Genomic DNA, 23,311 nt, shown 5'->3' with positions numbered 1-23,311 from the left:
ACTCTCTAGCTTCTTCCCCTCTGTCTTCCATGGGGGGAGGACGCTCCCGGGAGGGGCGGAAGGACTCGGCCCTGGGACAGGGTTCAGAGAGTTCTGTTCTCAGTGCTCCGCTCCCAGCCCCTGATGCTCTTTGGCTCCAGCTATTTCCACACCCACAGAGGTTTTTCCCTTCTCTGGCCTAGTTCTTTTTGCCAGCCCCACCCACCGCCCCCTGAGGCACTCACGAGACTCAGCTCCCCCTGAATTGGATCCAGCCGGCTCGGGGAGCCAGGGCCGGCCCAGCCCCGCTGCCAGGCCCTGACGTCGCTTGGCTGCCACTGAAAGGGGCTCTCAGAAGCCAGGGGGAGCGGAGGGGTCGAAGCCAACCGAATCTTCTACCCCAGGGACGCTGCCTGTGGAAGTCGGCACTTGTATTGAAGCAGAAACGCTCCGATGGGGGGGGCACACAGCGGCGTGATTCCAAGAGGGGACACGCACATGCCGGAGCTCTCTCCAGGGGGAGAGAATCAGCCCAATGCCAATTCCATGACGCCTCCCATTGCAAAGGATCCCGGCAAACGTGCCCTTGGTGAGAGCAGCCAGCCGGCGGGCGGCACGGGGCAGCTCTGTCCCAGGGCACAGTGGGGCCAGACTGCAGTTTTAGGACAGGAAGTGAAGCAGAATCTCAGATGCTGACCGACGCCGGCAGGCCCAATGGCGTTCTCCCAGCAGGCTGGCCCTTCCACCCTTCAGGCCGTGGGATCTTCGCAGCCAGGCTGGAGGGCTTTTTGGAAGATGGTTTAACCAGACACGCTGGGTTTAGTGCAGGAGGGATGGGGGACAGTCTCTGGCCTATGACACGGGGGGCAGGCAGGTGATCTGTGAAGCGGCCATTTGCTGGTCAATATTGGGTGTTTTTCGTCCCGCTCCACTGGGCAGAAACGCAGGCGTTGATCCCAACGGGTGCTGCTGACGGTCGGGATTGTTCTCCAAGCCCCGGGTCCTTGAATCCTGCCATGACAGAAGACGTTCAGCCTGGCCCCTTGCTACAAAAGCAAAGGAACTTTCTGGCCTTTGTGGTCGCAGAGAAAAGCTTCACCCCGGCCCGAGTGGGATCCAAAGGGGGAGAGCCCCAGATCATTGTTTTAAAAAATCTCGTGGGTTTGAAACTAACCTCCGGCTCTTGGGGTCGGCAGGGGGTGAATGTAGCCGGCGCAGGGCAGCTTTACAAACCCTCCGCAGTGGTTCTCAAACTTCTGTTCTGGTGCCCCCTTTCACCCCGCAATCCTCTGCATGTGACCCCCCTTATACATTTCAAACACTTCATATATTTAACCCCCTTATAAATGCTGGAGGCAAAGCGGGTTTGGGGTGGAGGCTGCCAGCTCATGACCCCCATGTAATAACCTCGCGACCCCCTGAGGGGTCCCGCCCCCCAGTTTGAGACCCCCACCCTATAGAAGAGCAGCAGGGAGCGAGAGACGCTGAGAGCATCTCGCTTCGCGAACCAGGCTCCAGGACCTGGCTTTGGGGCGTGGCTGTCGGGCCGCGTTTCGAGCCGACAGATGGCCGAGTGCCCCCTCCGTGCCGAGGGCTGAAGGGACGCCCCGAGGCTCGGTTTCATTTACACCGGCTGTTCCTCGTTTACCCACCCACAACTGCCTCTGAGTCCAGACCCCCACGGAAGCCGGACCTGAGCGACACCAGCCTTCTCCCGCTGGATGCTGCCGAGAGGGCGGGGGGAATTTGGGGGTCTGATCTCAGGTCTCGGGTGTGGCACAGAATGTTTTGGGGGGGACGTGCAGGTGGAGGGAGTTAACGGAGGCTAACGCCATATGCTCCCTTGGGCCGGTGGCTTGAATCGGGCCCGTTCCCAGGTTCCACTGCGAAGGAAGAGCTCGTGGGGCCATCAGGCAGATGGTCCCAGAGACGGGGCTCTGCAAAGGGGCGGGGTCCCCCCATCTGTCCCAGCACTGCCTCGGCCCTGGAGAGCAGAAGTGAACCGACTGGGGGAGGAAGGTCAAGGGTTGCCTGATTCTTGGGCTGCTGCATCCAGCGTCCGAGCTGGAGCCAACTCGTAAATAGCTTGTAACGCCCGTGGGGAGCGGGAGCGGTTTAAAAATAGCTGGAAATGTGCTGGAAAAATGTGACGCCCACCGTGCTCCCGTTTGGGGTCAGGCCTGTACTCCAGGGCCCGGCTGTTTGCAACCGTCCTGCAGTGGGAGCAGCACTGCCCGCCCTTCCTGCCCAGGAGGGGAGAGCCCCGGGGCTTCACTCTTACCCACTTTTGCAAACTCCCTCCAGCCCACATTGTGTAACGAAGCACGGGACAGCGTGTAGGCATGCCCGCTGCTGGGGGGGCTCTATCCCCTTTTCCCAGCCTCTCCCAGCAGGGGGTGCTGGCTGCAGAGGGTCCCAACTGCCCCAGTCCCAGCCGGCGCGCTATTGCGGCTGGGGGGGAGCCCTGGCTGTGGGGACCTCAGCGGCAGGGAGCTCGCTGGCAGGGGCTTCCCAGCTGCTCCAGCCTTTGGCAGCCAGAGGCAGCACCCCAAGGTGCTTTGCAGATTGACGCTGGCAACGATCAGTCCCTGCCTGCTGACATGCAGCCGCCTCTGGGGTGGAACGTGGCAGCTGGTTCACAGCGAAGAACACGGGGTTGGCCCGCCCGCTGCCCCTGGTGCTGCGGGAACTGGGCCATGTCCTTAGTGGGGGACTCGTTTGCTTGTTCTGAGCCCATCCCCCTGCAGCCCAGTGACCCCAAGGGGGTGGAACATGCGCAGCCCGGCGGCCTGGCCAGCCCCCCCCCCCCCCGATCCGGCTCCTCCTCCGCCCCGCCCCCCCCCGCCCGCGCTCCTGGCTCCCCCCCAGAGGTGGCTGCATTTCAGCGGCGCTTCCCCCTGCAAAGCACATGCTCGGGAGGGGGGCGGCGCCCTCGGCAGCTGCCCGGCCCCGAAGCCCCGGCCCGGCCCGGGGGGCGCTGCTCGGCCGGGGGTTTCCCACGCACCTGTCCCGGGGCCGGCAGCATGCGGGGGGCGCCGGGCGCCTGGCTCTGCGGCCTCGGCCTCCAGCTCCTGGCGGGCGCCGCCTTCAACCTGGACGGGACCGACCCGCTGCTGAAGGACGGGGCCGGCGGCAGCTTGTTCGGCTTCTCCGTGGCCCTGCACCGGCAGCTCCGGCCCGAGCCCGCCAGCTGGTGAGTGCGGGGGGGGGGCGCCNCCCTGCACCGGCAGCTCCGGCCCGAGCCCGCCAGCTGGTGAGTGCGGGGGGGGGGCGCCCTCCTTCCCCCCCCCCCGGAACCTCCCCGGGGGGGGGGGGGGGGGGGTCGCTCCCTGTATTCTCTCCGATCCGCTCGTGGGGTCCTCGGGCCAGATCCAGCCTCCAGTGGGAAACCCAGACTGGCCCCGGTGTCGGGGGCAAAGTCTGTCCAGGGTCAGTCCGGAGTCACCCCCCACCGCAATGGAATCAGGCCGGATTCGGATCTCAGTTCCCGCAGGGTCAATCCGGAGTCACCCCTAAGAGCTAAGTGTTGTTAATGGTGAGCGGGAGTCCGGACTCCTGGGTTCTTTTCCTGACTCTCTGGGTGACCTTGGGCGGCACCTGTCAGGTCAGGTAAGGGGGCAGCTCTATCCCCTCCAGGGGGGTGGGGGCTGCCCAGCCAGGGGGTACCTGGAGGTGTCTCTGACTAGTACACACACCCCATGGGGCTGGGGCTGGCCAGAGCCAGGGTGCGGGGCTGGCCAGCCTGGGCTGGGGATAGTCCTTGCCAGGCATCCTGCCCTGGTGGTGCCCCGGGGGGGCAGAGGAGGGGCACTGTCTGGAGCAAGCCGGGTGCCCCCCATGCAGGAGCAGATGCCCAGATCCCCAGGGGCTGTGGGAGGGGGCACAGTCTGGGGAGCTTGTACCACAGCAGTTCCTTCCTCTCCCCTCCCCCCATTCAGGGGGGCACAGACCTGCTGGTGGGAGAACGTGTTGTGGGGGGGGGGGCGCAGAGCTGGGCTGGGCTGTGTAATAATCCCCCCCTGCACTTTACAGTGTCATTATCCCTATTGTGCAGATGGGGAAACTGAGGCACGGGGCAGGAAAGGACTTGGCCAAGGTCACCCTGTGGCAGAGGTGGGAGCAGGGCTCCCTGGTCCCAATGTTGTGCTCTGTCCACTAGCCCGCTGAAGTCTGTCCGTGTAGCGAGGTCAGTGGCCGTGCGCTGGGGCTGGCAGCGTGCGGGGCGACAGGGCCGTGGTGTTGCTGGTGATACAGGAGCGATGGACGGTGGCCATGTCAGCGCTTTGCAATCCTCAGCCTGGCGGCGTCCCGCTGGGCTCTCGCTGGGTGCAGGGACCGGGCCCCCTGGGGCAAGGGACGTGGGCGGCTCCCAGCTGGGCCAGTGTGTGCCCTGCTGCCGAGGGAGCCTGCCAAGGGTTAAACAAAGCCCTCATGAATATGAATGGAGCTGTGGGCCCTGCTCAGAATCATTAATGGGCCATTTAGTCAAGGGGCCCAGACTCTGCGAGCTGCCCTGGGCCCAATCCCTGGGTTCCCCCCTCCCTGGTAAATGATTCAGCAGGGATCGGAGCCTGAGCCGGGAGAGGAAATCGATAGCTCTGATCCGTGGGGGTGGGAGGCTGAGAACCCCCCGGGCCTGCCCCAGCGGCAGCAGCAGCATCATCGGCCCCACATCTGCTCCACGGGGGTGGGAATATGATGCTTCTCTAGCCCCTTTGCAAACTCGCCCTGCGCTGCGTCCCTGGGATGGTGCCACCTCTGGGGTGGGGCGCATCGAGTGCACAGAGCAACAGCAAAACATGGGGTGAGAAAGGGGGGTGAGGCTTGTAGTCTTATAATGCTCCCCAGGGGCTCTTCAGTGCCCCCCCTTGAGACATCGGGGGGGGGGACTGGGGGCTCCTGGCAGCTGCTCAAAGCCAGGTGAGTCATGGCTGGTGGTGCTAGTGCCCCCTGTTGGTGGTGACGCAGGGCTGGCGTGGGCGCAGCGGCACTAGGGGAATGTGCTGTCCCTTATCACGCCTCCGGCGCCATCTTTGTTGGCTCCCAGCCTGTCAACTCTGATTTGGATTCGGGGGCAGCTGCTGGCTTCTCCGCAGAGCTGCCGGTGGGCGCTGGCAGCATGACCTCCTGGGGGAGCTCCCGGGGCTGGGCCCCTGGCAGCGGAGCCCCATTCGGAGCCCCGGCAGTGCCTGGCTGCTGTGAGCGTCCTCAGAGCAGTGCCCTCGCTGGCACCATGCACTTAGATCCGATCTGTCCCTGGGTGTCTCTGGAGGGGAGGTTGCTGCCCGGAGAAGATAAAAACTCTCGTAAAACCAAATCCCTTTGGGCTGAGCTGGTCAAATGCCAGCCGGGCCGGTTGCAGGCCGGTCAGTCTGGGTAATGAACAGGTGCTGGGGAGCTCGGATCTCACGCCCTGGTTGGCGCAGGAAAGGTCCCTACGTGCGTCTGTCTGTTTTTTGGGGCCGGGGGGAGCTTTGGTCATGTTCCTCGTTCTCCAGGCTGAAGCCTGTCAAACGTTCCCGGAATTCCTCCCCGCAGGGAGATTTGCTCTTGCCGCTCTTGCATTGCGACGCCACGGACAAAGCGCAGGATTAGTGCAAATACCGGCCGGGCTGTTGTGCGCTGCCGAGGCGGGAGGCTCGGCGCCGAGGGCTTTGGAGTGGGAGTCGGGTCCGTCCCATCCCTGGCACTGGGGTATTTCTGGGGTCCACCTGGCTCGTTTCTCAGCGTCAGCTCTGTGTCCGGCCGAGTCCCCGAGCCCTGCGCCTTGCACAGTCACTTCCACAGCGCAAAGGGAGCACGAACTGCTGCGCACTGGTCTGGGAGCTGGGTGCAAACGCAGGGGTATGGTTTATATGGCCACAGGGCCCAGGGGCCCCACCTGAGATCGGGGCCCCGTCGTGCCAGGCGCTGCACCAGCAGAGTTGGAAACTATCTGTGCTCTGAGGAGCTCACAGTCTAACTAGATAAGGCAGTCAAGGGGCAGGAGGGGAAACTGAGTCACACAGAGGGGCTGGAGCTCACCCAAGGTCACTCAGCGGGTCAGTGGCAGAACTGGGAATAGAACCCAGGTGTCCTGCCACCCAGGCCAGAGGGAGAAGGAAAGATCCTGCCCAGTCCTGGGCCCCGATTCCGCCGCCTGAGGGCGTTAGCCGGGCGTGACTCTGGGGTTCTTGGTCTTGACTGACGCCGGCACAGAGCCGGCCTGTGGCACCAGCCCAGGGGGATGCGCCTGGCATGCCTCGTGTTGGGATCAGCAGTGATGCCAAAGGAAACGAAATCTCCATGAGTCGCAGGGGCCCCAGGTCCAGCTGCCCTGGGCTGTGGATTGAAGTGCCAGGCAGGGGCAGCCCGTCTGGACAATGGGATCCCTTGGGGGGCTTAGCGTGGGAGCTGAGCGGGGATGGCGGCAGGGTGGGGCGCTGGGGAAACCGAGGCAGCATTGGTGCATTCCCAGTGGGGAGTTAGGGGTAAGGGGGGTGCGTGCTGGGGGCGGGCGTAGGAAAGGTGCAGGGTGGCTCCGTGCCCAGCCCCTGGGACCCCCGAGGTGGCTGCCCTGGTGCCCTGGGCCAGCACAGACGCTCATGGGATCTCTCTGGCCCTGTCCTTTTTTGGGCATGTTGCTGTCGAGTTATTTGGAGTGAATTCCAGTTTATTTTTACCGGCTCCGTCTCTATCTCCTCTCGTGAGCTCTCCTGCCTCCTTGGCTTCTCTTTCCCTGTGGGAGCAGCAGGAGAGCTGGCCGGGGGGAGGGTCTCCCAGCAGGGGGTGTTGTGAGGGGCGGGGCACGGTACTGGCTTGGGGGGGGCCCCCAGCAAGCGGCGGCGGGGGGGGGGGGGGGCACGGGCTGGGGGCGGGCACTGGGGGGGGCACAGCAGAAGCACCAGCTGTGGAGGGTCCATAGGCTGCTCTGTTGCTGGCCTGGCGCTAGTCAGCGAAGGGGCCGACTGGCGACGACAATGGAACTAAGCCAAGGCCCAGCCCCAGGGTCCCTGTGCGTGGCAGGCCTGGGGCTGGTGGCCACCCCGAGTTGCTGGCTGCAGGAGCCCACCTGCTCTGAAGCTGTGGCCAGTCCCTGCTGCTTGGTCCCGGGCACACCCCTGCCACCTCTCGCCGCCGGGGCCCGGCGTCCCAGCCAGTCGTGGGCGAGAGCGAGTCTGTGTGCCAGGGGGCAGAGCTGGGCGCGTGCAGTGCCGAGGGGAGCACTTGGCGAGAGTGAGCGTGGCTGGGGCTGCCAGGAAATGGGAGCTCGTCTGTCTGTGTGCCAGGGCCCGTGCCTGGGGGTTTGTGCACGGGACGGCCACGGGCCTCTGGGAGAGGGGCAGATGCCGTGCTGGTGCGAGCGGGTGCTGGTGCGAGCGGGTGCTGGTGCGAGCGGGTGCTGGCGCACGAGGGAGCAGTGTGCACGTGGCGCGTTCAGGCTCCAGGATCCAATGTTGCCGTTGCCCCAGGCTCGGGCAAACCCTTTCCGTGGGGGTCTGGGGGCTCCTCCCCCGGTGTTGGGCGGGGGCCGGTGGGCGAGGGGCCCGATCCCCTCCCCTGGCTCCGGGTCTGTCCGGTGTGGCAGCCCTGAGACTGGGGCGTGGCCCCCGCGGCTGAATCCTGATCCCGGCCAAGAGCAGAGACACCCCCCCCCTCCGCTCTGTCGCCCCTCCCCCAATCCCGCATCCCTGCCCCTGCTCCTGGTGATTAATTACCCGGTGACTAAGCAGCAGCTTCTGGTCCTGGTTATTTATTGTATGTGGTGATTGGCTCCTGGCATAGCTCCAGGCTGTTCCCATCAGAATCTGCCCCCCCCCCCCCCCGGACCCAGCCCCCCCTTCCCAGTCTGCAGAGGTGGGGTGGCCTTGCCCATTTCTGTGGTCAGTTTCACCTTGTCTGTGTCCCTGCTCTGGGTGCAGCCTGGGGTGGGGGTGGGGGGTCACAGCTGTCCCCCCCCACCAGCCAGCTTTGTGGATGTGAGGGTCCCCTCTTCTCCCGGCCTGGCCGTGCCCCCCCATCACCCGGGTTGGAGTCGGGGAGCAGAGGGGCGGCTCTGCGCTCCAGGTGTCTTGCTTGAATCGGGGCCGGGCTGGGTCCAAGGAGCTTCCCGTGGGGCTGAGGCTGGGGGCAGCTGCTGGGCCTGGAATGGGGCCTGGGGCCGGCCTGGCCTCTTCCCACCCCCCAGGTGTTAGATCAGACCTTGGGTTTCGCCTCAGGCAAGGGCAAACTCAGTGCTTCGCTCTGTGGGGTGGAGCAGGGGCCGGCATGTGTGTGTGTGTGTGTGTGTGCGCGTGCCTGCAAAATCACATGGGGGTTGTGAGTGCCCAGGGGAGCATGACCCATTCCATTCTGTGGGTGTGTGTGTGTGTGTGGGGGGGGCTGTGGGGGTGTTTTTGCAGGGTGTTTTGTGTGTGTGTCTCGGTGGGTGGTTGCGTGGGGCTGTGTGTGTGGATGTGTGCAGTGTTGCGTGGGGCTCTGGGTGTGTCTCGGTGGGTGGTTTTGCAGGGCTGTGTGTGGTTGTGCAGGGTGCTGCGTGGGGCTCTGGGTGTGTGTGTCTCGGTGGGTGGTTGCGCGGGGCTGTGTGTTGTGCACATGCCCATCATCGCCTAGGCTCCGCCCATCACCTGCAGTCTCGGGGTCCCCCCATTCCTGGCTCTCTGCCCCACTTGGCTGGCGCCAGTCCGGCCTCGCCCCGTCTGTCTCTGTCTCAAGCGGGCAGCAGTAGTTGGCGCTGGGCGAGTGCCCTTCCCCCTGACCCCTTGGCTGTGACCCCGCAGCTGGTCCCGGGGGCGTGAGGCAGGCTAACATCTGGGGGCGGGGGGGATCCAGCTGTGGTTTGCCCCCCTCCCAGCGAGTGGCCAGGGCGGTTGAGAACAGCTGGTACCGGGGCTGGCTCCCTTGGTGGCTCTCAGGCGGGAGCGGGGGCCCCCCTCCGAGGCTGCAGCTGTTGGACACAGCTGATCAGAGCGGAGCCCCCTGCCCCCCGGGACCCCCCCTGTCCTGAGCCATGGGTCCCCTCCCCCTGTTCAGCCCACCCTCCTTCCCGCAGCAGGGCCCCCCCTGCCCAAGGTCGCTCCCGCCTGCCGCCTGGGCACCAGCTCATGGATTGACTGGGCTGGGTCTCAGCCCAACGGTCTCCCCCAAATCCCCCAGCACATCTGGCCAGGGGAGCCCTAGGGCCGCCGGGCCCCTCCCTGGGACAGGGCTCCGGCACCGCCCCACTCCTGGGGGTCTCTGCAGCACTGCTGTCCCGGGGCCGGCAGCTCCTTTCGGCCACGCAGCGGGCACTGACCTGGGGGGCAGGGGGCTGTCCCCTGGCAATTGTACATGGGCCCCTTGTGCCCCCTGCCCCCAGGCTGGGAGCCCGGCGTCACTGCAGCCCCGTCCTGAGGGGCGTCCGGCGGTGGTTGATCCCATCTCCCCCCTTCCACTGACGCTCGCCCGTCTCCCCCAGGATGCTGGTGGGGGCCCCACAGGCGCCAGGCCTCCCGGGCCAGAGGGCGAACCGGACTGGCGGCCTCTACGCCTGCCCCCTGACACGCGAGATCAACGACTGCTGGCGCGTGCCCATCGATGAGGGAGGTACGGGCACTCCGGGGGGGGGGGGGAAACCTGCCCTTGGTGGCATCAGCATAAATCCACAGTGGGAGTGGGGGTGACCCTGCCCTCAAATCCAGAGTGGCTCCATTGAAATGGGGGGCGGGTTACCCCTGATTTATGCCGCCAGAGCAGGATCTGGCCCCGTTTCCTTGTGCGTGGCCCTTGGCCGAGCTGTCTCTGGGCTGGTGCCCGGCACTGCCCATGGGGGAGTGGGTGGGAATCCTGGGCCAAGGGATCTGCTGGGCGGGGGGGACACTGCAAGGGGAGGGGTGGGGGGCTGGCAGTGGGTCTCCGTCAGGGGCCCTGGGGGGGCTGTCTGCCTGGCGGCTGATTGCGCCTCCCCCCAGTGGACCTGCACAAGGAGAGCAAGGAAAACCAGTGGCTGGGGGTCAGCGTGAAGAGCCAAGGGGCCGGCGGCAAGATCGTGGTGAGTGGCATTGCCCGGGGGGGGGGGGGGGGACCCCACCGCCGCGCCCTCTGGGGGGGGGGGGGGGGGCGGGTGGGGTAGGGCGCGGGGGGGGGGGGGGGGGGGGGGGGCGGNGAACGCCCACTGCTCTGCCCTCGGGGGGGGGGATGGGGGTCTAGTGGGTTAGAGCCTGGAGGGGGGCAGGCTGGGGCTGGGCCAGGACGCCTGGGTTCGCTCCCTGGCTGTGAAGGGAGTGGGGGGCCAGTGGTTAGACCTGGGGGGCTGGGCCAGGACACCTGGGTTCTGCTGCTGACTCGGTGTGTGGCCTGAGGCGAGTCGCTCCCCAGAGCCAGCAGCCGAAGAGTCAGGACCCCCGTGTGGGGGGCCCTCGTGTTTCACGAGTGATGGGGGGAGCCTGGGAGAGGGGGCGGGACCCTCTCTAACCCGTCCCGCTTGTCATCCCCCGGCTCGATCCCAGACCTGCGCCCACCTCTACGAATCGCGGAACCGGGTGAACCAGCCGCTGGAGACGCGGGACGTCATCGGGCGCTGCTACGTGCTGAGCCAGGACCTGACGGTGCGAGAGGAGCTGGACGGGGGCGAGTGGAAGTTCTGCGAGGGGCGCCCCCAGGGCCACGAGCGCTTCGGCTTCTGCCAGCAGGGGGTGTCGGCCGGCTTCACCGCAGACAACCACTACGTACTCTTCGGGGCGCCCGGCACCTACAACTGGAAGGGTGAGCCAGGCCGGGGGCCCGCGGGCGTTCCTTCCTCTCACCCCAGGCCCACAGACACTGGGGACCGGGCGCCCCCCAGATCGGAGCATGGGCCCAGCTATCCTGGGACTGGTGGTAACTCGGGAGGGTGGGGAACGGGCCCGTGGCTGGGGGGGCAGGTGGGGGAAGGGGCCCTTGGCTGGGGGGGGCGGGGGAGGGAAGGGGAGAACCATTTCTCTCCTTAGGGAGTGTGGCCACCTTCAGTTCAGACCCAACGCTGGAAGCTCCAACCTCTGTGCCAGGCAGCAGAGGATCCAAGACTGTCCTCATCTCCCCCCCCCCCCCCGTGCCATCCCTGTGCCCCCCATGCCGTCCCTGCTCCCTTGTGCCATCCCTGCCCCCCATCCCCCCGTGTCATCCCTGTGCCCCTCATGCCGTCCCTGCTCCCTCATGCCGTCCCTGCCCCCCGTGATGTCCCTGTGCCATCCCTGCCCCCCTGTGCTATTCCTGCCCCCAGTCCTCCCCCCTGTGCCACCCTGCCCCCACTAACCCCTCTCTGGTTTGGCAGGGGACCTGCGCGTGGAGCTGGTAAACCAGAGCTCCCTGGAGCTGGTTACCTACGACGACGGGCCCTACGAAGCCGGGGGGGAGAAGGACCAGGACCCCTCCCTCATCCCCGTGCCCGCCAACAGCTACTTCGGTAGGGAGCGCCGCCAGGCGGCAGGCAGGGCCGGGCATGAGGGCCGAACCAGCCCCCGGCCATTGGCAGTGGCCATTTGAGTCTTTGGCCCCCAGGCCCGCGGGGAAGGAAATCAGCGAGGGAAATGGGGCGATCGGAGAGTCTCTGCTGCTCGGGGGGCCGACCCCTCGGTTCCCTCGCCCGGGGCTCCCCACTGCCTGGGTGGGGAGGGGTCTCCATCCTTTAACTCTCTCTCTCTCTCTCTCTCTTTCCCTGCCCCCGCCCCCTGGCCTGGCGCGGCCCCACAGGTCTGTTGTTTATGACAAACGTTCATAGCGCAGACCCCGATCAGCTGGTGTATAAAACGGCAGAGCCCGGCGAGCGGCTGCCCGGCACCGTCGGCGACGTGGCCCAGAATAGCAACTTAGGTTTGTAACCGCGGCGGCGTGTGGTGCCCGCCTGTCAGCGAGCGAGTGGCCGGCCAGGACCCCGGCTCTGTGCCGCCCCTGGGGACGCCGCCTGCCCCCCACGCCCGAGCTCGGCGTTCTCCTCTTGGCGTTTGGAGCTGAGGGGAAATGAAAACTCCTTTCTGCTCCTGGGCCAGCGAGGGGCGCCACGCCCGGGTCCTGCCCCATAGCGTGGGGGGGGGAGAAGGGTGACTGATGCCCCTCCCTGAACGCAGCCCCACACCCCTGTTCACACTTACCCCTGCCCCTCCCTAGGCACGTCCCCATGTGTATGCACAAACTGTCCTTGCACAGACACCTCCGTCCCTGCCCGTGCACAGACACGAGCACACAAACCCTGCACACACCCCACACGCACCCCCCCACCTTCCCTCTCCCCATTTCGGAGCTGTCTCTGTGCGGTTCTCCCCCACAGCCCCCCCACTCTGTGGTTGCACGTGCCAGGCTGGATGCTAGTGCCCAGGGATTTACACGTCCTGGTGCTCATTGCCCGGGGAACACGGATTCTGCTGCCCTCTGCTGGCTGTGGCACCGGGGAGGGGGCGTGAACCCTGCCCTGCTCAGAGGGCGTCCCGCTGTCCCCAGGCCCCGAGCAGGGGGGAGGATCCCTGGGGACACCTGCTCAGGGCAGCCCCTGCCCCTTACGTCTCTAGGTGCTAGCACCGTCCCTTGCCCCCCTGGGTGCCCGGGGGAGGCCGTGAGCAGGGGCAGTCCCAGCGCCGGGGGAGGCCAGCTCTGCTGCCGGGCGTGAGCGTCTTGTGTCCGTGCCGTCGGGGAACGTTCCAGGCTCCGGGGACGGGCGCTGGGCCCCATCCGGGCTGGCTGCAGTGCTGGGGGGTCCTGGGCAGGAGGTGTTGTGGGGGGCTGCAGACAGGAGGGGGGTCAGCACCACTCTGTCAGCAGCCGTTTGGGGGCTGGGGATCCTTGCTGGGAGAGGGACGTGGAGCCTGGAAGGGTCCCCGAGGTGCTGCCTGGGCTGTGTGTTGCATGCGGTGTGTCCTGTGGGATGTGTGTGGGGGGGGTGTCGCTCTGCGGGGGGGTGCATGGCTCTCCCCAGCGCATGCCAGCAGGATGTACTCCCCCTCGCTGAGCCCTGGCTGCTGCCCCCCCATCACCCCCACTCCTGCCTGCAGGGAGCTCCCACGTGCGGACCCGCTGCTGGCCTGGGCCCCAGAGACGGACGCCACGGAGCAGCGCCTGGTTCGGCTGTCGCACGGGCACGTCCTGCCTGGCATCATCCCGGGGGGGCGCTCAGCAACCAGCCGGGGGAGCCGCTGGCTTGGCAGCATCCCTGGAGCTGCTAGAATAGAACCCAGGAGTCCTGACCCCCACCCCCACCTCTTTCAGCTCCTACCACCAGACACCCCCCACCCTCCTGGGAATTCCAGGGTGGTCCAATGTGCTATTAGAGAGCACCACAGGGAAACTGAGGTTGTACTTAAAGTCCTGCCCAGGATCTTTTCAGGGGGAATAAGACAAAACGCCACATTTATTAGTAGTACATGTATTCATTAACACTGTATTATATTACGCTTACACTCACACACACACAAACACACTCCGTCTTGTTGTTACCAATTAGTTGCTCCCCTTAACTTCACTGGCCAGGTGAGTTAGATGGGGGAGGGGGTGGAGCCGGGCTTCTGCCGATCCGGATCGATGCTCCCATGTTGGCAAGACGAGACCCGGGGTCCTCTGCAAGACACCTCACTTTTATAGCAGCTTTCCTCTTATGCAAATCTAGACCAGATTCAAACTCTGTGTCTGTGTCCATTGGTCCTTTGTGCTGCTTTCTTTTGAGTGTTGTCCCAATGCTGCAAAGAGGGTGTTTCCAAAAGAAGGAGCTTGCTTCTAACCCCCGAGGCCGTGGGTATGTCTGCTTGTCTTTAATGAGCCCACTTGACACGTTTTATTGTCCTTGGGTCTGGCTCCCAGCCCCTCTCCAACAGTTGAGGCTGTCTGGAGGTGCTGCCTTCCATGCCTTGCTCATCCACACCTCATTCATTCAACAGGGCAATTGATTAAGAGTGGGGGGGGGGGGCTCTTGTTCTACTGCTAGCAAACAGAAATGTTTCTTCTATCTTATTCTATCCTTAGGGGCTATAATATTATACCAAGGGCAATGCAAAGTTTCTAAATGAGGCTTTGATACAAAGTCCCATGAAAACAGAGGTCACACGTGGGTAGACCCATCACAAGGTTATATGAAGAGGCACAATGTAAAGTCATATGAAAATTATCAGAGATTGATCTACGTTGTGGTACGGCGAGGGGCAGCCGGAGGCCCGGGCAGAGCAGAGACATGTTAGTGTGGGGGGGTCACTCTGCTGTTTTTGGGCAATCCTCCCCCCCCCCCCCCCTTGCAGAACTGTCACCCCTCCCCCGCCTGCTGGGTGTTTGCTGGGCCTTGCCCCCCGACGCTGGGCCTGGGGACCGGGCCCGGACTCTGGTATCTGAAATATGAGGTGTGTCCAGCTTCCTGGTCACACCCCTTGGCCCCCGCATCCTCCCGCCCCCGTGGCTGTATCCCGGCTGGGGGGGCTGAGCAGAGAGAGACAGACACACACACGGAGCAGCAGAGGGGCTGGGCGCTGGGGATCAGTGTGATCTGGGCCCCCTCCCCAATATGGAGAAGGGAGTGGGGGGCCTGGCTTTAGGCCACCCTGTGGGGTTGAGGATGGGTGGGTGGAGACCACATCTGGTGCCTCCCAGACCCCCCCTCCCCCCAGCTCTGTCCAGCCCCTGGGAGCCTGTGTGTGGACTTGGTGGTGTTAGCCAAACCTCTCCTTTCCCCAGCGGGGGGGCGTCCATCCAGCCTCAAATTGCCCCAGGTGTGGAGTCCTGCCCTGGCTCATGGCCCGGCCTCCGGCGGCCACGTCCTGGCTCAGCGTGCGACGGATTAGGTGCCAGGTCCTTCCAGCCTAGCCCCCGCTGCGGCAGCTGCGCGGGAATCCCCTCTAGCTCTGTGCAGTACGGAGCCTCTGCCACACGCAGGAGCCGTGCTGATTCCACCCAGCAGGGGGCAGTGGTCTCGGTGTGTCTGGCTGGTGTAGGGCCCACGGACCCCCGGGCTGCACTGGCCGAGGGCGCAGCGTTGGACTGAACCCGTCTATTCCCTCCCACCCGGGATCTAGCAGCGGGGGGCTCAGCAAGTGTTGGTGGGGGCGATTGGCCTGGCCTCACCCCACCCGAGCTGAGAGTAGGGCCAGGCCAGTCCCTGGCCCCCTGCTCCTAAGGGACCCTCCCATCCCCCCAGCAGCACCAACCCTGCCTGTCGCTCTGCCCCCCGCTCCAGGCTTCTCCGTCGACTCGGGGAAGGGCCTGACCCGGCAGGACCAGCTCAGCTTTGTCACGGGGGCGCCGCGGGCCAACCACACGGGGGCCGTGTTGATCCTGCGCCGGGACAACGTGAACCGCCTGGTGCCCGAGGCCGTCCTGCCCGGGGAGCAGCTCACCTCCTCCTTCGGCTACGCCGTGGCCGTGGTGGATCTGAACAGCGACGGGTGAGCCGGGGGCTGGGGGGTCGGGACGTGGCCGCTGCTCGGAGCCCCGGGGCTGGCGGGCGCTGGCAGGGGCTGGGCCTGACCCTGCTCCCCTCTGCCCCTGCCCAGCTGGATGGACCTGGTGGTGGGGGCGCCCCACTTCTTCGATCGGCAGGAGGAGATCGGCGGGGCCGCCTACGTGTACATCAACCAGGCGGGGCGCTGGGAGGGCGCCCGTCCCATCCGCCTCAACGGCACCTCCCGCTCCATGTTCGGCATCGGCCTCGCCGCCCTCGGCGACCTCAACCAGGACGGCTTCCAGGGTGAGGGGCCGGGCAGCCGGGGAGGGGAGATCGGGGGGAGCCTGGCTGGGGCTGACCTGGGGTCCCGGCGCCGTCCCTTGGGGGGCTCCCCCTGTGGGTATGGGCTGTGGGGGCAATGGGGCTGGCTGCTCAGCTGGGTTACAGGGTCTGGGGAACGGAGCTGCCCCTGCAGGAGGGAGGGACCCCCCCACGTGGCACGTATCCAGCTCTGGGCAGGGGAACTGCCCTGGCTCTGGTCCTAGTGCCCGGGGGGCCCCCAAATCCATTTTGGCCTGCTCCAGCCGTAACCCTGCCCCCCCCCCCCAGACATCGCCGTGGGAGCCCCGTTTGACGGAGCCGGCAAGGTCTATATCTATCACGGCAGCAACCTGGGCATCGTCACCAAACCGGCCCAGGTGAGAGGGCGTAAACAGGGGTTGGAGGGTGTCACTGAACTGTGGGGTCCACAGGCTCCTAAGTCCCTCCCCCGGCGGCCCCCTGGGGTCCAGGATCCCCCTTCACTTCCTGTCCTAAACACTGGCGGCTCCGCCCCCAATAGGCAGCTGCTGCTTCCCCGGCTCTCCGTCCGTCCGTCTGTCCCCCTGCAGGTCCTGGACGGAGAAGGCGTCGGGGTGAGGACTTTCGGCTACTCCCTGTCCGGGGGCCTGGACATCGACGGGAATCTCTACCCGGACCTGCTCGTTGGCTCGCTCTCGGACAGCGTGGTGCTGTACAGGTGGGCACTGCCCGCTGCCCCAGGCTGATGGACGGGGCCGTGTGCTGGGCAGGGAGCGGCCTGGTGGGACTCTGGCCCCTCCAGCCCTGGGCGTTGCACTGCGTCCGGCTGGATCAGCCCCCTGGGTGACGCTGGCGCAGCCAACTGGTCCACCTGGACCCGGCGGGCGGAGGGGATGGGACCCGCACACCGTGCAGAGCTGGAGGCCTGGTGCAGCCGGGGCGTGGGCCGGCCGGGCGCCTTTGCCAGCGGTTTCCCCTCTTGCTTTGCAGAGCCCGGCCCGTCATCCACGTCTCCAAGAACGTCTCCCTCTCCCCCCCGAACATCGACCTGGAGAGCAGGAACTGCCCCCACCACCTGGGCATCTGGTGAGAGCGGGCCTGGGGAGGGGGCTGCCCGTCCTCGCCCCCACCTCCAGGCTCCCTGGGATCCAGAGCTGTGCCTGTATCACCCCCGCCAGCCACGCACACTTTCCACACCCAGGGAGAGAGGGAGGTCTAGTGGTTAGAGCCGGTAGGGAGTAGGGCAGGGAGCCAGGACTCCTGGGTTCTGTGCCCAGTACTGCTACTGACCTGTTGGGCCTTGGGCCAATCCCTGCCTCAGTTTCCCCAGGGGCACAATGGGGTTAGCGCCGCCCATCTCGAGGGCAGCGGCGCACTCTGACCCCGACAAAAGGGGCAAATTCCTGGTCCCAGCAGCTGCTCAGAGCCAGGTTCTGCTCTTCCTCCTCCTTCCCGGAGGGTGGGGTGCTGAGTCCCCCCAGCTGGGAGGGACGGCTGGTTTGATGTTGGCCCTGTCTCAGGCCGAGCCTTTCTGTGGTTTCCCTGTGCAGCGTGGACATACGAGCCTGCTTCAGCTACACGGCCAGTCCTGCCAGTTACAGCCCCCGCGTCAGTGAGTACTGCCGGGCCAGGCCCTGTGCTCCCCAGGCCTGGACGTGCCGCGCTGGGGGGGCGGGAGGATACCACCTGAGAATACCCCCCCTGCATCGGCCCTGCTCCCAGACCCGGCACAGGGAGACGTCCAGAGCACGCTGCCCCACGGCTGTTCTGTCTCCCAGAGCCCAGAGGATGCTAAGGGAAGCAGGACACAACCCAGAGCAACCTGAGGGTGCTCTAAGCTACCTGGGGAGCCCTACCCCAGAGGTGGCTGCATCTCAGCACTGGGTGACAGATCCCCGTATAAACAGCTGCCGTGCCCACCCCAGAGGTGGCTGCATTTTGCCGAGGGGTGAGCAATCTCCCCAGGAATGGAAGGCGCAGCAGAGCCCATGCCCGCCCTCCCTCCCTCCGCCCCCAGCGCTCGCGTACACCTTGGACGCTGACGTGGACCGGCGGAAGCTGGGCCAGGCCCCTAGAGTCGCCTTCCTGGACCGGAAGCCCACGGACCCCGAACACCAGTTCTCGGACGTGGTGGAGCTGCCCCACCAGCGCGCCCCTGCCTGCGTCAAGGCCACCTTCCAGCTGCAGGTGGGTCCTGCTGCCCCCGCCCCGGCCCCCCGCCCCCGCCCCCGCCCCCCGGCCTGCCGCCGGCTCAGCCCCCTGCTCCCTCATTACAGGACAGCATCCGGGACAAGCTCCGCCCCATCGTCCTGGTGCTGACGTACAGCATCGAGCACGCCCGGAGCAAGCGCCAGGTCCAGGCCGCCGCCCTGCCCCCGCTGATGCCCGTGCTGAACGCCCAGCTGCCCAGCAGCCAGAGGGCAGAGGTGAGGCGGGTTCCTGGGTGACGGCCCCCGGGGACGTGGGCTCCCATTCAGCAGACTCAGGCCTGCTCAGCCCACGGGCGGGAGGCCCGCCAGGAACAGGCTCCAGCAGGAGGCGCTCTGCCCCCTCCACTGCCGGCCCCCGGCCCCTTGCCCTGCGAGCAGCTCGTCTGGTGGGATCCGAGCTTAGGGTGACCAGATGTCCCGATTTTATAGGGACAGTCCTGATATTTGGGGCTTTTTCTTATATAGGCTCCTATTACCCCCCCACCTCCTGTCCCAGTTTTTCACACTTGCTATCTGGCCACCCTATCCGAGCTCCTGGCGGTGCCGATCCCCTGACGCCTTTCGTCAGGGTGCCCTGGCCAGCGCCCAGACCGGGGACTCTTCTGTTCCTCCAGGCGGTGTCAGCCTTTGGGGGGGTCGCTGTCTCCTGCTGGCCAGCGCCGGGCCCTGCCCCAGAGGGGGCTGCATGTCAGTGCTGGCTGTGTGAACCCTGCGCAGTGTCGCTGTCTCCCGCTGGGCAGCGCCCGGGCCCCGCCCCAGAGGAGGCTGCATGTCAGTGCTGGCTGTGTGAGCCCTGCGCGGTGTCACTGTCTCCTACTGGGCAGTGCCCGGGCCCCGCCCCAGAGGGGGCTGCATGTCAGTGCTGGCTGTGTGAACCCTGCGCGGTGTCGCTGTCTCCTGCTGGCCAGCGCCCGGGCCCGCCCCAGAGGAGGCTGCATGTCAGTGCTGGCTGTGTGAGCCCTGCGCGGTGTCGCTGTCTCCCGCTGGGCAGCGCCCGGCCCCGCCCCAGGGGGGCATCGTTCGTCGGTGCTGTGGGCGTAGCTGGGCTCTGGGCAGCTGGAGCACGTGCAGCGGTCTGCGGGAATATTCTGGGGGATGGCTCTGAGCCGGCGGGCGAGCCCGTGCTGGGGGGCGGGGCGCCGTGCAGGGGGGCAGCGCAGAGGGGGAGGGGCGCTGCCTGGGGGTCATCCCAGCTACCCCCCCCCCCGGGGGGGGTTTGTCCCCAGGTGAATTTTCTGAAGCAGGGCTGCGGGGAGGACAAGATCTGCCAGAGCAACCTCGAGCTGCGCTACCAGTTCTGCTCCCGCGTGGGGGACGCCGAATTCCTGCCCCTGCCCAGGTGAGGGGGGGCTGAGCCCCGCGGGCCCAGGATGGGGGGAGGGGTAAGAGACACGTACTGGCCCCTCTCAGACTTGCCCTCCCGCCCCAGCTGGCCGAGTGGGGCTGGGATCTATCCAGGGGGCGGGTCTGGGGGCAGATCCCTGCATGGTGCCCCCCTGCTGTCTCCAGGATGCCATGGGTCTCTGTGCTGATGCCCACAGAGGCCCCTCACCGCGGCGCTGGGCCTGCCTCTCTCCACTGCAGGGGTGCCGATGGCACGGCTGTCTTCGCCATGAGCGACCAGAAGGACGTGGCCTTGGAGATCCAGGTCACCAACCTGCCCTCGGACCCAGCGGCGCCGCAGCGGGATGGGGACGATGCCCATGAGGCCCTGCTCACGGCCACCTTCCCCGAGGCCCTGCCCTACTCCGGGGTCCGGGCCCATGACGCGTGGGCCGGGCCCGGCCTGGTACAGGACGGGGTGGGGGGGCCAGGGGTGGGGGGAGGGGTTGTTGGCCCCGGGCTCTGACGTCTCGTCCTTTCCAGGAGAAGCAGCCATGCCTGCCCAATCTGAACGCCTCTCAAGTGCAGTGCGAGCTGGGCAACCCCATGAAGCGCGGAGCTCAGGTGGGGATCAGCCCCCTAAATTCCTGCCCCCGCACTGCGCCCAGACCTCACTGCCCCTCCAGTGCCCCCTGTTCCCCCCGCACTGCGCCCAGACCTCACTCCCTCTCCAGTGCCCCCCGCACTGCGCCCAGACCTCACTGTCCCTCCAGTGCCACTGTTCCCCCCGCACTGCGCCCAGACCTCACTGCCCCTCCAGTGCCCCCTGTTCCCCCCGCACTGCGCCCAGACCTCACTGCCCCCCGCACTGCGCCCAGATCTCACCACCTGCTTCTTGCTCCCCCTGGCCTCTGCCCCCCCCCCATGGCCCTGATCTCTCTGCCCCCCCAGGTGCGGTTCTATCTCATTGTCAGCACCTCGGGCATCACCATCGAGACGCGGGAGCTGGAGCTGGAGCTGGAGCTGAGCACGTGAGCGCCCCCTGCAGGGCTGGGTGGGGGCAGGGGACGCCGGGGTGGGGAGCAAACAGGTGATGGGGGCTGGGTGATGTTCAGGGGGTGGGGGGGTTGGCTGTGGAGGGGGTCAGAGGAATTGCAGTTGGTCACTGGCGGGTTGCAGTGGGGGGAGCCCCCATGATGCCCCTACCCCCCCCCCCGTCTCTCTCTCTCAGGATCAGCGAGCAGCCGGGGCTGCGGCCTGTGACGGCGCGGGCACGTGTGGTCATTGAGCTGCCTTTGTCCGTCACGGGGTAAGTGCCCCCGATGGGGCAGCTGGGGGGGCACAGCGGGTGGAGGGAGGAGCCGTGGGGGTGGTTGCAGGGGTGAGGCAGCTTGGGGGCCGGGGGAGCCGTCTGCGGGGCGGGGGCGAGGTGAGCCATCTGGGGGGCGGGGGTGGGGCAGGCTGGGGTGGGACCGGGGGCAAGGCAAGCTGTCTGGGGGGGGGGGGCGGGGCAAGCGGTCGGGGGGGGGGGCTCTGCGGGGCTCCAAGACACCCCCCTGACCCCGTTTTCTCCCCCCACCCTGCAGCGTGGCCATCCCGCGGCGGCTGTTCTTCGGCGGCCGGGTGCGGGGCGAGAGCGCTGTTCGCACTGAGGGCCAGGTGGGCAGTGCCGTGCGCTACGAGGTGACGGTGAGTACCCCGCTCAGGGAAGGGGCAGCAACGCCCCCCCCACACCAGACCTCACCCTGAGCCTCCCCTGCGACCACCCTGAGCATGGATGGGGGAGGGCTGAGGATCATGGTGGGGGCTGGGTTCAGGACACCGGGGTCCATTCCCATCTGGGACAGGGGAGCTGGGTCTAGTGGTTAGAGCTGGGGGGGGGGGCGGCTGGGAGTCAGGACATCTCTTCCCCCTAAAGTGCCTCAGTTTCCCCATCTGGGCAGGTGGGTGGCATTTGACCCTGCCCCACAGACTCAGGCTAGTGCGTGTCCCCCCGGGCGGCGCCTGGCTCAGGGTCCCTGCCCCCCGCAGGTCTCCAACCGGGGCCAGTCGCTCAACACCCTGGGCTCGGCCTTCCTCAACCTCATGTGGCCCCACGAGATCGCCAATGGCAAGTGGCTGCTCTACCCGCTGCGGCTGGAGCTGGCGGCCCGGCCCGGGCAGCGCGTGGCCTGCAGCCCGGCAGCCAACCCCCTACGGCTGGCACTGGTACGTGGCATGGGGGGCGGGGAGCTGGGGGCTGCTGCTCAGCTCGGGGGGGTCTCCGGCTCTCAGGCCACGGGGGGGAGGGGACTGGGGTCCCCCTGCTGCAGGGATGGAGCTATGGGGATTGGGGCCCTGCCCTACTGGCATGGGGGAGGGGGCATCAGGGGGCACAGCTCATGCTGCAGCATCACTGAGGGGCTGGGGGGCGGCTATGGGTGGCGTGGGCCCCAGCACCCGCCCTGTGACCTCTCCTGCCGCCCCCAGGAGAGCCACGGGCAGGACAGGAGCAGGAGGGAGGCCGAGCGCCCGGAGGTGCCCAGCACGGGGCCCTGGTGGCACCGCGCCCACGCTGAGAGGAAGAACGTCACGTTGGTGAGTGGCTCCGGGGTCTGGAAATCGGGACCGGGGGGGGCTGGGGTAATCCCGGCTGGGGCTGTGGGGGGGCCCTGGGGAGGGAATCACTCATTTGTGTGTGTGTGGGGAGAGGGGGCGGGAATCTCTCCTCCCCGCACACCATGAAGCGCTCTCCCACGGCTCGTCCCTGCAACCCCCTCTGGGGTGGAGCACCCTGGCCACATCCCCGCTGTCCAGCTGGGTCAGGCTCCCCCCGCCCCCCCACTGACCCGCTGTCTCCCCCCTCCAGGACTGCGCCCGGGGCACTGCCCGCTGCCTCGTCTTCCAGTGCCCGCTCCACAGCTTCGACCGCTCGGCCGTGCTCACTGTCTGGGGGCGCCTGTGGAACAGCACCTTCCTGGAGGTGAGCTGGCGCCCGGGGCAGCCAGCTCTGGGGTGGGACGCAGGGGCTGAGTTGATGCTGCACCGCGTGGTAGGACAGGAAGTGGTGCAGAATCCTGCCTCTGCCTGGGACAGCTTGGGGGGGCAGGGGGTTGGGGGGGCACCAGGCTGAGCCATGTCCCTGCCCCCAGGAGTACCCGGCTGTGATCTCCGTGGAACTGCTCGTCCGCGCCAACATCACCGTCAAATCCACCATCCAGAACCTGGTGCTGAAGGACGCCGCCACGCAGGTACCTGATTGGCCGCTCCGCCCAGCCCCGCCCCCTGCCCCGCCTCTGGTCCTGATCCTGATCCTGCTCATGCCTTCCCCCCCAGATCCCCGTCACCATCTACCTGGACCCGAGTGCGGCGGTGCCCCGGGGCGTCCCCTGGTGGATCATCCTGATCGCGGTGCTGGCCGGGGTCCTGGTGCTGGGGTTGCTGGTCTCCGTCCTGTGGAAGGTGAGAGCCGGGGGGCGGGGGGACCCGGCTACCCTGCCCCTTGCATGGGGGTCCCTGCTCCAGGACAGATGTGCCCCCAGGGATTGGGCCCCTGCCCCTCCCCACCCCCAGCAACACCCCCTTCCCGTGCACCACCTGGGGGAGTGAGCCCCAAGCAGGGACTCCCCTTCCCCTGCCCCCTCCTGGCACCTAGCCCCCCCCCCGCCCCAGGAATTCCTGCCCGGTCCGTAACCCGACGTCCAGCTCTCTGGCCCGGGCCTGACGCGCGCTCACCTCGGCCTCGCTTCCTCCCCAGTGCGGCTTCTTCCAGCGGAGCAGCCGCGCGGCCCCGTACGCCGCCAACTATTACCGGGCCCGGCTGGCCGTGCAGCCCTCCGAGGTGGAGAAACAAGCCGGGGAGGCCTAGCGGTAACAGCTGGCCCCGCCCCTCGTTCACGGGGGGCAAGGGGCGTGCATGGGTGTGCAAGAGCATCTGAAGCAACAGTGCATGAGTGTGCGGGTGTGCCAGGCTTATTGGGGGAGCACGGTGTCTGCCAGGCTAGCACCTGCGTGTGCCAGGCCAGCGCCTGGGTGTGGCGGGGGCGGGATGGTGAGTGTGCTTGTGTGTGCCGGGACAGCGCCTGGGTGTGCCAGGGCGGGTGCCGACGGTGAGCGTGCCTGCGTGTACCAGGCCAGTGGCTGGCTGTGGCGGGGGCGGGATGGTGAGTGT

At 67.0% G+C, this 23,311-nt stretch overlaps 1 protein-coding gene across 14 annotated transcripts in view; it reads left to right on the top strand.

Annotated features, from left to right (window-relative positions):
- The first annotated feature begins 230 nt into the window (after positions 1–230).
- ITGA7 (integrin subunit alpha 7) overlaps positions 231–23,311 on the top strand; it is a 24,279-nt gene continuing 1,198 nt past the window's right edge. Inside the window, exons 1-26 of one of the 14 annotated variants that reach the window (XM_034792385.1) lie at positions 2,936–3,172; positions 9,416–9,543; positions 9,909–9,988; positions 10,446–10,701; positions 11,249–11,380; positions 11,668–11,787; positions 15,122–15,329; positions 15,438–15,631; positions 15,938–16,026; positions 16,219–16,346; positions 16,619–16,714; positions 17,179–17,240; positions 17,646–17,815; positions 17,905–18,054; positions 19,065–19,177; positions 19,423–19,627; positions 19,705–19,785; positions 20,113–20,192; positions 20,393–20,470; positions 20,748–20,850; positions 21,193–21,369; positions 21,631–21,738; positions 22,010–22,123; positions 22,293–22,391; positions 22,477–22,602; positions 22,898–23,010. In XM_034792385.1, the coding sequence (XP_034648276.1) occupies positions 3,003–3,172; positions 9,416–9,543; positions 9,909–9,988; positions 10,446–10,701; positions 11,249–11,380; positions 11,668–11,787; positions 15,122–15,329; positions 15,438–15,631; positions 15,938–16,026; positions 16,219–16,346; positions 16,619–16,714; positions 17,179–17,240; positions 17,646–17,815; positions 17,905–18,054; positions 19,065–19,177; positions 19,423–19,627; positions 19,705–19,785; positions 20,113–20,192; positions 20,393–20,470; positions 20,748–20,850; positions 21,193–21,369; positions 21,631–21,738; positions 22,010–22,123; positions 22,293–22,391; positions 22,477–22,602; positions 22,898–23,008 (3,378 nt within the window). In that variant the 5' untranslated portion in view covers positions 2,936–3,002 and the 3' untranslated portion in view covers positions 23,009–23,010. Of the gene's footprint in view, positions 569–2,935; positions 3,173–3,201; positions 3,233–3,324; positions 3,589–7,054; positions 7,195–9,415; positions 9,544–9,908; positions 9,989–10,445; positions 10,702–11,248; positions 11,381–11,667; positions 11,788–14,008; positions 14,131–15,121; positions 15,330–15,437; positions 15,632–15,937; positions 16,027–16,218; positions 16,347–16,618; positions 16,715–17,178; positions 17,241–17,645; positions 17,816–17,904; positions 18,055–19,064; positions 19,178–19,422; positions 19,628–19,704; positions 19,786–20,112; positions 20,193–20,392; positions 20,471–20,747; positions 20,851–21,192; positions 21,370–21,630; positions 21,739–22,009; positions 22,124–22,292; positions 22,392–22,476; positions 22,603–22,897; positions 23,011–23,311 lie in introns of those variants that run through there. The other 13 variants (XM_034792393.1, XM_034792384.1, XM_034792397.1 and 10 more) reach the window with 13 other exon arrangements.

Source organism: Trachemys scripta, chromosome 16 (assembly GCF_013100865.1).
Source record: "Trachemys scripta elegans isolate TJP31775 chromosome 16, CAS_Tse_1.0, whole genome shotgun sequence".
Lineage (NCBI taxonomy): Eukaryota > Metazoa > Chordata > Testudines > Emydidae > Trachemys > Trachemys scripta.
The sequence above is the reverse complement of the archived record's forward strand: the minus strand, read 5'-3'. Positions and strand labels throughout refer to the sequence as shown.